The sequence below is a fragment of the Aulonocara sp. 'chitande type north' Nkhata Bay genome, linkage group LG3, assembly GCF_057382095.1.
Source record: "Aulonocara sp. 'chitande type north' Nkhata Bay isolate Kocher_YH1m ecotype deep benthic linkage group LG3, A_spYH_male_GT1.1, whole genome shotgun sequence".
Taxonomy (NCBI): domain Eukaryota; kingdom Metazoa; phylum Chordata; class Actinopteri; order Cichliformes; family Cichlidae; genus Aulonocara; species Aulonocara sp. 'chitande type north' Nkhata Bay.
This window is the reverse complement of record NC_141346.1, coordinates 23,997,023-24,010,239: the sequence shown is the minus strand read 5'-3', so window position 1 is coordinate 24,010,239 and position 13,217 is coordinate 23,997,023. Positions and strand designations below refer to the sequence as shown.

Here is a 13,217-nt window from a genome sequence, read left to right as displayed (position 1 = left end):
AAATAATCCCAGTGGTGACATGATTTAGGACAGGATCCCCAGACTCTACATGGGAGTGAAGATGAAGATTGCAGCTTGGATGGGTCCAGGAGGCTTATTGCACTAATTGGAGAATGAAAGACAGAAGAACACTAAGAACTAAAGCAAGCAAAGTAGAGCCTGGTTGGCTCGGAGAAGGCAGGCAGGAACATGATTAGATTAATGACATCAGTCACGAGTTTGACAGCGTCATTTACAGTGGAATGTTTCAGTTCCGCCACAAGAGGGTGCTCTTCTTCTGTATTCTGCCTTAAGGTGATCATCTAAATGTTCCTCAGTTTCACATTAAAACAAACAAACAATTGATTTATGCCAAATAAGATGAGGAAAAACGGATGAATATTAAATGTATTATTCTTTTTACCTTTCAAATTGCTCTTAACTATAAAGATTCAGTAGAACTTAAAAATCATCTCAACTGTTAACAGGTATGTCAAAATATAAAGATTAGAAAATCCAACAAACTCTTAAACTGTGCAAGGTCTGTGTGTGTGCTCACATGCATGCATGTAAGTGAGTAACTGAGTAGTTACAGAAACTTTCTTCACATAGCATCAAGTTAATTCATGTTTGAAGTCAGAGTATCGCACTTCATTAGCTTCTTATATTCAGGAAATGTCTAACCTGCCCAGAGGAGGTGGTATTTCTGGATCATTTTCACATGCTCAATTTCCCTTTGGGATTAATGAAGTTTCTCTGATTCTGATATGTCTTTTCAGCTGCAACAACATGTTGTTGCATCTCTGGCAGATGCAGTTCCGCATTTTAAGTGTTGCACTGAATGCTTTCGTGTTCTTTTTCCCTATTAAAGCCCAAAGATGCCACCCAAATACACATTTAAGGGTTGAACTATAAAAAATAGGAATTTTTTGCAGTTTTTCACAATTCGCAGGTGCTCTATGAATGTAATCCCTGTGAATTTTGGAGGTTTCCTGTACTTCAGTAGTTTTCACACTTTATTTTCTTTCAGGTTTCAGACTAATATTGTCTGAAGAAATAAACAATGAACTTGAGTGTGGAAGACATAAAAGCATAAGCTTGAGAAAATGATCATTTTTGTTTATATAACACATACAAATATTTCATTAAGTATTTAGCTTTTGAAACCTGAAACATTAAGCCAAATAGAACATTTTAAATTTGTATTACAAAGCAGTTTTAAATAATGTAAACCCTCAATACAACCTTTGACATCAAATGTTATGGTAACATAAAGCAACATTTACAATACAGTAAAACAGAAATCAAAATTAAGGTACTAAGATTCAATAAAACATCAACACACACACACACACACACACACACACACACACACACACACACACACACACACACACACACACACACACACACACACACACAAAATATGTTGGTTATATAATACATCCAAATCTAATTCATTCAAATAGTCTATGTTTAATGCTCATTAGTTTAAAACCCAAGACTTCATTTTCAGCTCTTACCTTTTAAATAACTGTTGGTGTAAAAAAAAAAAAAACCGTCCATAAACAAAAATACAAATAGGAATTAAAACAGTGGGTTCATGAATGTCTGTCTAAGTGTTATCCATCAGCATGCCAGCCATGCTTTACATGGATTTTTCCCCATAGCACACCCAAATGAAAATCTTATAAAAGAAGAACTATAAGGCCAAAGTAATTTCAAAGTTGATATCTTCTAGTTTCTGAAGCCAAGCTTTAACACATCTGGCTAAGATGCAGTCATTAGTAGATGTTAACTGAAAGTTTTCCAGTTTTTGTTCTCCTTTTGTGAATTGGCAGCTCATGACTCTTCAGTTAAATCTTCCAGTACATAAAAGCGGTTATTATTGCAAGCTAAATGAGAACCTGCTGAATAACTTCTATGCAGTGGTGAGAATGCATCTTGATCTAGGAGGGCTTCAGCCTCACTCTTTGAGCTGCTAATGTGGTCCAGCATTTTCTCTGCATTGCTGGTTAAAGACAAGCTAGGTAACGCTAAAGACATAATAGCAGGACTACTTCTGTTGCGATGTTTTCTTTGGATTGGTTGGCCCGGTGCTGGATTGCTGTTTTGCCTCTTGACTCCTAAATGTGAACCTTTGTGGTGTAAGCTGCCAGATTTTGGAGGGTAAGTTTTGGTTGAAGCTGTGAATTTTGGATTATAGTCATCAGCACAGTAACTAGCGTTGGAGTCAAGGTCAGAATAATGATTGAAAGGTCTTTTGGGGATGTCTGGTTTGGACGTGAAAAGGCCCCAAATTGGTTGGTCATGCTGGGTAGCAACAGCACGAGACGGCTGATCATTTCTTTTTAGCTGGCGAATGATCTCTTCTTTCTCCTGAAGCTCTGACTTGAGTCCAGCCAATCTTTCTTTTAGCTGCTCAGTTAAACTGTTTAACATATTTTCAGTGCTGCTATTCTTTCTTTGGTCTGATGACTTCCTGTGAAGACGCTTCTTTTTTGGGGCTGTGTAGACAGAAAAAAAAATGTGTCATTAATAATGTGACATTAATTTACGGATTAACAAGAAGGGAAAGTAAAAGCAACCCAAACTATTTTTGTAAAAGAAGACATAATTTTAAAGTGACTTTAGCTGTGAAGCAACAAAATGAAGATTTTTCCCACCAAACATTTGAATCTGAAGGTAATAAAAACATTAAAACACTTATAGGCAACTTTTCACAAGCTTGTCGCCCGTCCTTAACTTCACTGCATAGTTGTACTTTCTTTTTTTCGATTGGTGACAGTTACAGGACCACCACCAAGGGAGGCACTGGGCACCCACCAAAATTGTCTGGCCCCCCCAAGTGACCCCCAGCACCAAGAACACAAGTGAACACAAGAGAGGGCAAGACACCCTACAATGAGTTGAAACATTAACTTGTTATTTATTCCTGCCTATATCATTTTTGTCACTTTAGATGTCCCTCACTGTTCTGTCTTTGCTGTGCCACCCCGATATTTTTTTGGCCCCCATATGAAAGATTTCTAGAGGTGTCCCTGAATAGACATGAAACAAGTAGAGATACTAAATAAAGATATTTTGGTGATTATGGAGAAGTAAATGTTATGGACTGGTACTTGTATATCACCTTTCTACTCAGTTGAGCAGACATCTAAGTCTCTTTCACCCAATCACATGTGTTCATGCAGCGCTTAAGTACTTTATTGCATTTACATGAATGCACTGGGGTCAAAATGGGGTTCGGTATCTGAACACGGATACCTCAGCGCGTAGTCAGTCAGACGAATCCACCAGTCTTACGATTGGCAGATGACTCGCTCTAACACCTGAGCCACAGCTGCCACTATGTGTGCACCTTTGGCCATTAAGAGCACTGCAACTATATTTCTAACTTTTGTTTTATAATATGTGACATTAACAGACTTTCACAAGTCTTACAGGACATTGTTTTTTTTTCTTTTGAAGAGTGGGTTGATGAGTTTTTGATAGCACTAAAAGCAAAGCTGTTGCTATTGTTTTTTCTACTGAAACAAGCTGTCTTTAAGTACAAGTACTCAGCAACAGCACTTTGAGCATGTGGTTCTTGTTTGAGAGGTCCATGTCTGCCATCCTGTGGCAGTTGGACGACACTACAGACGTGAACCTTTTCAAGGCAGAGAAAACACTTAGATGCTCACCACTTCGCTCATGTCTTCACTTTTTAACTGTATCATCTTTGTTAAATGAAGACAGTGACTTACTTGATTTATTGTGTTCCTTATATATCAGTAGAGCTAATATAGCTGAAAACAAGACTGAAGCCAGCCCTCCAGCAGCAAAGGCAGCGGTGCAAATGTCAGAGCTGCAGGTGGCTGAAATAACACCATGCATGATGTTAACATCTGATCACATTATCTGCTAAATCACAAACATGATGTCTGCAACATAGAACTGGTTTTCCAATATCTAGGAACTATGGCAAACTAAGCAGCTTCCTTTCTTAAGAAGTGTTGGATAATCACATAAATGGCTCCATGTATACAAAATAAAACACATTTATGTTTTTATTTTATTACAACAAGATGTTTCCCGAGCTAATTATCGGAAGACTTTGCAGACTATACCTGAAAACAATTGAATCACCTTCGACTTCCTACAACTCAGATGTGATATAATGCAAGAAAACTGTTTATTTAATGAACAGATTAATCAAATTGCATATGATTTGATTTGAGGTTGGATATGTGTGGTGGTAGTTCTTTTTTTATTTGTTTTAGTTAAAAAGGGACAATGTATTATATAAACATGATTGTTGTCATTTGATGCACTGTTCCAGAGTTTAACACTAATTTGCATCTGCAGTTCCTGAGCATATTGGAGTTTTTAAAAGTAAGTGAACTTCCTACAACAGGCTGCATTTCTCTTATTTTGTTAGCCAGCAGGTACATGTGTGATGTTGAAGTCCCCGTGTACCTGATATGAGGATCTTTGTCTCTCTGGTCTGGTTGATCTCTGGCTGGTGAACCCTGCAGGTGATGCTGTGAGAACAAATATAGCACATGCAAGTTGGTTAGTTTTAGAGTAAATTAGTAACATTTTATGTGGACAAAGGTGTTTTGTTTTCAAAAGATTTTTAACATTAAGTGCCCTTTGTCACCGATTCTGTTTAGAATTTTTATGGACAGAATTTCTAAGCATAGCCAAGCGGTGGAAGGCTTTCACAGAGAATCTCATGTCTGCTTTATACAGATGATGTGGTTCTGTTGGCATCATCGGGTAATGGCCTCCAGCTCGCACTGGAACGGTTCGCAGCCAAGTGTGAAGCGGTGGAAATGAGAATCAGCTGGAAAAGGGAGGAGTGCCCACTCAGGGACGAGTTCCTGCACCATGAGTGATTGCAGTGATGCAGACGCCATACTGGTCCGTCATGATGAAGGGAGAGATGAGTGTCAAAGTGAAGCGCTCTGTTAGCCGATCAATCTACCTCCCTACCCTCAATTATGGTCATGAGCTGTGGGTAGTGACTGAAAAAACAAGATCGCAGATAGAAGCGGCAGAATTGGGCTTCCTCCGAAGAGTGACTGCCCTCTCCCTTAGAGAGTCGGGCCATTCGGGAGGGGCTCAGAGTAGAGCCGCTGCTCCTCCACATCTAAAAGAGCCAGTTGAGGTGGTTCAGGCATCTGACAGTGTCAAATGCCTGAACCACCCGGGCCTCCTCCCAGTGGAACACTCAGCTGCTTGGGAATGCCTTGGTGTTGCTCCGGGCAAACTGGAGGTGGCTAGGGAGAGACAGGTCTTGGCTTCTCTGCTTAGACTTCCGGCCCCGGATAATTGGAAGAAGATAAATGGATGGATAGATGTTTTTTAAGAAATTAAATATAATGATGAGTTGGGAAAAAAAAACTGGCTGCTTGTGTCTGATTTACTTACCAAACATGGTATATCACTGGTTAAATATTTTAAGAAAACAGGATCAATTTAATAGAACCAAATTTAAATGTTGTTTTTGGGTGCTCCCTTTAGGGGTCACTGCAGCAAGTCATCCATGCACATCTCACCCTCTGCCCTCGCTCTTTTCTTCACATCTCTTGTGTCTATTGCTTTGGACGTTTAAGACTTCACAGAGAAAAATACGTTCATACACAAGAGTTTTACCTTTAAAGAAATCATAAATGCCAATGACCAGTCAAAATAAGGTCATAAGATTTAAAACTATTCCTGTTCACATTGCACTAATGATGTCTTAACTCAACAACAAGTCTGTTTCATGATACATGATGTACTGCATTGCAACCTCTCGCATATGAGAGAGCAACTTCTGATGTGTCTGAGGCATAAGGAAAACATTTTGTTTATGTTACACAAAATAAATTATCAGTGAGTTTTGAAAGACGGAGCAATGATGTCAGTTGAACCTGCTGTTTCCTTCCTGCAGAGTAACTCTTTGTTTGACGATGAAACGTCCGATGGCATCTCGATCTCTTTCTGAACCTTGAGCGGGGATGTCGTTTCCTTGGTGATCCAGAAATGTTACCTGAGGCTCTGTTGGCCAGAAGTTCACCTCACACTGCACAGTCACCCCACATCTATCAACCGAAACCACTGAGAGCTTTGGCTCCGAGACTGCACCTGTAAACAAAAATAATCTAATCAGGTGTGCCAACTGAATCTTTCATCTGTCATCACATCCTGAATAACCAGCTTCATGACTAGTTTTATGTGCATAATTCAAGCCATCGTCTTAATTAAGCTTCAAGCAACCAACTATACCAAATGTAGTTCACTGCGAGTAGCTAAAGATAACCAAGTTATCAAAAGGTAAATAGGTAAAGATTAAAATCTTTCTTAATAAAATTAAACACTATAAAAAGTCTTCTTTAGAAGCTTCATTAGAGTGAAAAATCGACCAATTAATCACATAAACTTGGTAAACAACTTCAAAGAGACATGATTTTTAGAATAACTACATGGGGAACAAATAGTGTACACAGTTTACTCTGTACACAATTTAAAGTACTGGAGAGAGCACATAATGACAACATAATGAGGACAAAACCAGTTGAACCTGAGACACTCTGACGCACATGTGTGCACAGACTGAACTCTCAGCCTTTGTTGACACAGTACTTCACACAAGCTTAGAAGTGTCAGTTACTCCATTCACAAGCTTCATTTCATACTCACAGTAAACACAGGTTCTAGATTTACCCACAAAGTGTAATGGAGCTGCTAAAAAATGTTTTCTATCATGAAATTACTATTGAAGTATTAACAACTAGCTGTTTTTTGGGGGGTTTTTGTCATTTTTATGGGCCAAAAATTGCTTAGCACTGTTGCCTCATAGAAGCCAGCTGTAATGCAAAAATGTCTATCTAACCATGTGTTACAATCTTACAATCAGCCAAAAAGCCTTTTTGATGCTGTTTTGAGAGGCGAATACTACGAAAATTACACTCAAGCAAGTGTGTTATCCTCTTTCATCATTTAGACGTGACTTGGCTTAATCCATCAAAATGCCGTCGCTGGGTCTATTTGGACACTGAATCTGAATAATTCACAGAAATGTATAAAAGGAGTCAGTCACATTACTTGGTTCGTTCAGCCTACGATTTGATAAACTAGACAAGGTTCGAGGCCTGTGCAGCATTCCTAGCTTTGGTTATTTAGTGAACTTGAGAGGACGTACCAACAACAAGCTCCACTACTGTGACCTCCCGAGGAGCATTCTTCCAGAGCTTGAGGCATTTGTACTTCCCTGCATCAGACATTTTCACATTGGAGATCCTTAATGAGATGTTTCCATCTTTCAGTTCTTTCATGATCAAGCTTGTCCTGTAGTCAAAGATTGGATTCTTTATCTCGTAGGTCTCACAGCCATCCCGATACAGGAAGACCACGTCTGGGTTCAGACCTTCTTTGGACCACTCAACAGTCGGAAAGTCAGTGCTGTCAGAGATCCTGAAGTTGCATGGTAGAATAACATCTCCGCCAGCAAATGCTAGAACCTGCCTCTGTTTACCATGTGCAGCATGTTCACCTAGAAAAAAAATACATAAATATATGAATAAATGTTTTCATTTAATGCTACATTTTATACTACTTATTCATCTCTGGGTGAGGGACGAGCAGTCTGAACAGACCTGCCCAGACCTCCTTCTCCATGGCATTCCCAAACCAACTTAATAATGTAATTACTCCAGTTATTTTCAGGTGTGTCCTCAGCAATTCTCAATCCCGAATCCACCCAAAACACCCCACCTAGGAGTCATCCAGTCATAATTACTTCAAACGGCTTCTATGAAGGAGAAGCAGTTCTACTCTGACTCTGAAGGCCTGAATTTGTCACAGTCCCGGGTCGGTGACCCAGTGTTTTTGGTTTTTGTACTTTTACTTTTGATACTATTATGAATTATGACTGTTTTGTGTTTTGGTTTCCCAGTGTTTATTCTGTGCTCCCTCTGTTTTGTGTCATCCCTGCCTGTGTATCCCCTCTAGTGTAGTCAGGTCTCTAAGTCTGTGTCTTTGCATGTGTGTGTGTTTCCTGTTTTACTTTGAAGGTCCGTGTCTGATCGCAGTGTGTTCAGTTATCACCTGTCCCGCCATGTCAGACTACTCCCAGCTGTGCCCTCCTTCTGTGTCTCAGTCCCTCGTTATCCCTCTGTGTGTTTAAGCCTTGTGTCTGCCTGTTAGTTGCTGGTTCATCTGCGTTATCTCCCTACAGCATGTTATGGTTTTCTCTCTGTGTCTTCCTGCATCTCTGTTTCTGGCTTCAGGTTTGTTTTATGCTTAGTCTTCCCAGTTTAGGTTTTCTCAGTTCTGTTTTTTCGCCACCGTCGCCTTTTTGTATTTTCAGTCGCCACAAATAAAGCTACCTCACATCAGCAGTGCCTGCATCTTGGGTCCTTTACTAATTCCACACGGCTCGCCCCGCCGGCCTTGACAGAATTCTTCTTCTTTCAGTCACTATATTTATAACTTGGGCTTGTTTTCATTTATTTCAGTTATGCAGTTAACAATCAGACAAATAATAAAACAAAGACATGATTGTTTTTTTTTTAAAGCTGCACTGGATAGCACTACTATTCCACTGACTCCTATAGGATGGTATTGCATTTACTTGTAATAATGAGACCTTGGACCTTATTTGTGCAACCTTAAAGGAATTTAACTTTTTATTTTGCCATACTTTTCAGTTTTTTATACTAGTCAGTTTCCTACTTGTGACCAGATTGAGATATAGCATTTGCATTTGCCAATTGCTGTTTGGCTCTTTAAATTATTCAGTGGCTTGCATTTGCTTTCTTGCGCAAGAACAATTGTTTGCTTACGCAATCTTGTGTTTTTCCTTCCTTGATATGGCAGCAGATATCATGTCATCATGATTGTCTCATCAGGCTGCACAAACGTGAGATGATTTGCAGCCACCGACTGTAAAAACTATAAAATAAAGAAGGGCTGAGTGACTTTCTTTGAGCAACACTGTATCACTCACAAATGGCAGTGCATAACCAGATAAGATAAAAGAGATGGTTAATTAATAATGATCGAGGAATTACAAACAACTGTAAAACCAAAGACAAACTCTACCACCTCACGTGGCAGATAGAGAGCGCTTCCTCATACTTTCAAAATCAAGCAGCATAAACAAAAGTTTAAAAAAAAAAAAGTCCACTGCGTCAGACTGACAACTTCATAGTTTTATGCTGCGATAACTTAGTGCAACAATGCATGTAGGAGATTAAATAAACAAGATCCTTTTTCACTTGTGACACAACACAGGTAATAAGATAATGATTATTATTAGTAGTGATAGCTAAACAGTAAAGCTATGGGTTTGTTTTTGTTTTTTTTTACCTATGGCGCTCATTCCGACTGTGAGACTGATGGAAACTCCAGAGAAATGCAATGTAATTGTGCACATCTAGGAAATCTTTCGATGAATATGCCTCAAGAAGATTTAAATCATAAAAATCATGCTAACATTTGTGGATGCAAGAAAAATGCTTTAACAATCAAATACATTTATTTTTAAAGAGTGTTCAATTAGCTATACTTCATTAATTCCCAGGACATTAAAAAAATGCAACACTGTACTTATTAACACCACATCACCAGTGGATTAGTTTTCAAATAAAGATCTTACATTTCAGGAGTCCCCAAATTTTTAGATTGTATAGTTGTTTCTGTTAAAGGTTTTTCCATAAACATTATTTAAAAAAAGTTCTAAATGTGACCCGATTAATGTTGATTGATGTTGCAAAATTTTCCCATAAATTTCCATTAAGGGTGCTTTGAGTGCTGGATCGCTCTTGTGCCTTTGCTTTAACTGCATGAAATCAAAGGCCTTTGTGACTGAAACGATACTCAGAGTCAGATACACAAACAACTGCCACAAAAATAGTGCAGTGTGATAAGGCACAATAGCAGCAATCCCTGTAAACATACAACTATTCAGAATATCTGGACAAGGGACAAACATTGTGGTGCTGCACACTTTCGGGTTTCCTGGTTGGGGTTCCTTTGATAAATCATAGGCGCACCAAATATTCCGGGCCACCCATGAGATCCAGAAAATTTGGCTGTTGCCCTTTAATCCAAGTTAGCAAACTAGCACGGACTCTCAAACGACACTAGTAAGGAATAACAGTAGCAGTAGTAAAATATTAAAATATAACAATATTGTAAGCTGCATTATTACAGTGATGATCACATGAAACAGCCGGAGGCATAAAGCAAAATCTCTGCTCCCGGAAAAATATTTGCACCTCTTGCAGAAGATGAATGATGAAAGAATGATTTGTATTGTTGACATAACCTTTTGCATACATCCTACCACAAGGTATAAATGTGAAAACAGGTCTTAAGTTAATCCGACTCATGAGTGGAAACTATTCAATAACTTATCTCATATTCCAACACTGTGAATGCAAGAATGTGTGAGTCATACCTAGGGATGGGCATCGAAAACCGGTTCTTGTTGAGAACCGGTTCCCACTGTTTCAATTCCTTGGAATTGTTTGCCATTTTTGCAAACGATTCCCTTATCGATTCCTGGCGCCCCGAATAACGTCACCACGTTGCAGAGCATCATTTACCTGGCAGGAAACATGGCGGCAGGTAAATAATCAACTAACAGTGCATATTATGTTAGCGTGATCTGCCTTATTACAAACCTGCCATTACTGTGCATTTAGGTGACCATGATGAGAGAGACAGACAGAGTCTGGCTCAGATGCTGGCAGTTCTCGCTGCAGTCTACCGGCAGCGTCTCCTTTCAGGCCAGGATAGACTAATGTCACCGAGCAGTGTCTAAGTTTGTGGTCAAAGCCTTGCACCCATTTGCCACAGCAGATGCCCCCAATTTTCGGTAAGTGAAGGTGTTTAATTGTAGGCAGGGACATTACTGGATATTCTTGTGTAATTGCTACAGAATAATTTATGTTATACTTTGTTATTGCTACAGAAGAATATTTATTTTATTATTTTACATTTACAATCTTTTTTCCCGGGGACCCTGTGACACCACATTGAAGAGCCGTAGGCTGGATCTCTTAAGATCTCACTGTTGGGTTTGTAAGGCCATGTTACTCCTAAATTTCTATCTTGTTCAAAGAAAAGATATAAAACAAAGTTCTAAGCTAATCGACCTTAGTGTTCTCCTTTTTTAAAAAGAATTGATAAAGAATCGAATCGTTAAACAGAATCGAAAATGGAATCGGAATCGTGAAAATCTTATCAATACCCATCCCTAGTCATATCTCCCTCGTATCACTCTGTGGGCCTGTAATTACTGTTATAATAGCAATAACACGAAGGTGGTTCTGTCAACATACAGTTAATGATGTAATTGCATTCCCATGTAAACATTTTGCACTTATAAAAAGATTTAGGAAAATCCAATTAGAATCTGGGACTTTGTTGGGACACCGAGGCCATCTGAGAGAGATAATCTCTCCAGTGTGTCCTGGGTCTGCCCCGAGGCCTCCTCCTGGTGGGACATGCCTTGAAGACCTCACCCAGGAGGTACTGTCAGTGCGCCCCAGGGCAGCTGTGGCTACAATGTAGCTTGCCATCACCAGTGTGTGAATGTGTGTGTGAATGGGTGGATGACTGGTTGTGTAAAGCGCTTTGGAGTCCTTAGGGACTAGAAAAGCGCTATACAAATGCAGGCCAGTTTGCTTTTACACTCAGCTGTCTCTTCACCACAACAGACCGGCACAGCATCCGCATCCCTGCAGCCGCAGCACCAATCCGCCTATTGATCTCCCCTTCTCCTGTCACATGTGAACAAGACCCCGAGATACTTAAACTCCTCCAGTTGGGGCAGGAACCCGTCCCTGACTCATTCTGAGACCACCCAGTTGAAAGCCTTCCGCCACTTGCTGCACCTAGAAATTCTGTCCATAAACATTATGAGCAGAATAACTTTTATATCACTCCATTTCAGGCTTTTACACTGGCTTTGTGTCAGGTTTAGACTTCAGTTTAAAACCTTGGCTCTTACTTTTATCCTTTATGGCTTTATGGGGTGAGGTCCCCACCCTTATTGTCAAACTACTTCACCACTACTCTCCGACGTGGTTTCTTAGGTCTTTTTTTAGTGATTTCACATGACCATCTGAAAAACTATGGATCCAAAACTTTGGAGCAGCTTGACACCCTTGACTCTTGGCCTCCTTCACTCTGCAGGCTGACTAAAGGAGGCAGGAGAACCAGCCTAAAACTAATTTGTTCAGACAGGCTTGTGTGTTGTTTTATGTGTATCTATCTGGACTTTGTAAAGCACTTCTTTTCTTGAAATGTTCTGCATCAGATTTTGCTTTTTTACTAAACAGAATTACTGTCATTACTCTAATATGCTAAGCACAGGAAATGAGTTTTCTGGCTCCATTAAATAGCTTCACTTGTAGTAGACGGTTTGTACAAACAACAGCAAGACTATCATTTTAACAATAACACAACGATCTTCTTGCTGTCATGTTCTTGGAATTTAAAGCTGGTAAAACAAGTTTGTCTTATTTGTTATTTAGCCTTAAACTTTGTGTTACTCAAACGTACAAATCATGGACATTTGCCTCTTTGCTCTTCTGTGTAACTTCATTTGTAATCTTTTTTGTCATTACCATTGGGATTACATAAATTTGCAGCTCATTTATATAGCTATAGACACATGTAATATAAGTAATAATAGCAGCTGAAGTAGTATTCCCCTCCTTACCTGTAAAAAATAGCAGCAACCTGGCACACAGAAAAAGGCGCTGATACATCACCAAGGGGGAAAGGCTGAAGTTTCCCTTTAGTCTCTGAAATGGTGTAAAAGTTCATAGAATGTGTACACCGGTCTGAAAACAGGACGAGCCCATTAAAGATGGTACGGTAGACAGGACGCACAGAGACACTGCCTGGAGTTCATTCATGAGGTTTCACTATCGGTGTGTGTGTGTGTGTGTGGTGCGTTCAAGTACACTCCGTGTTTATAGCTACCTAATGTGCTAAACTGTCATTAAAATATAAAATAAAATACAGTGATAAAAGCATTTTGTGCTACCAGTTTCACTGTAGCACAATGGACTAAACTTGCCACTTGATGCCTTGACTTTTTTCTTTCTTTCTTTCCGTTTATGAGTGTGGGAGAACATTTTCTCCCTCCACACAAGGACGTTCCAACCTGAATATATACACGGATGACACAAGTCACATGACAATGCATTGGGAAAATGTATGAAGTGGTTATTTTTGACTGTGAATGCACT

General features: G+C 39.5%; 1 protein-coding gene across 2 annotated transcripts; it reads right to left on the bottom strand.

The window, feature by feature from the left end:
* Positions 1-1,116: 1,116 nt before the first annotated feature.
* On the bottom strand, positions 1,117-12,851 carry LOC147334683 (butyrophilin-like protein 8). 2 transcript variants are annotated; one of them, XM_086273936.1, is made up of 7 exons: positions 12,683-12,830; positions 10,412-10,559; positions 7,151-7,501; positions 5,880-6,093; positions 4,438-4,502; positions 3,726-3,836; positions 1,117-2,486 (listed from the first exon to the last, which is right to left on the bottom strand). In XM_086273936.1, exons 3-7 carry the CDS (start codon positions 7,281-7,283, stop codon positions 1,822-1,824), a joined length of 1,188 nt encoding a protein of 395 aa, XP_086130062.1. In that variant the 5' UTR covers positions 7,284-7,501; positions 10,412-10,559; positions 12,683-12,830; the 3' UTR covers positions 1,117-1,821. The 2 variants fall into 2 exon arrangements, with proteins under 2 accessions (XP_086130062.1, XP_086130054.1); XM_086273928.1 differs by lacking the exon at positions 10,412-10,559 and having other exon boundaries at positions 12,683-12,851.
* Between the last annotated feature and the right edge of the window lie 366 nt (positions 12,852-13,217).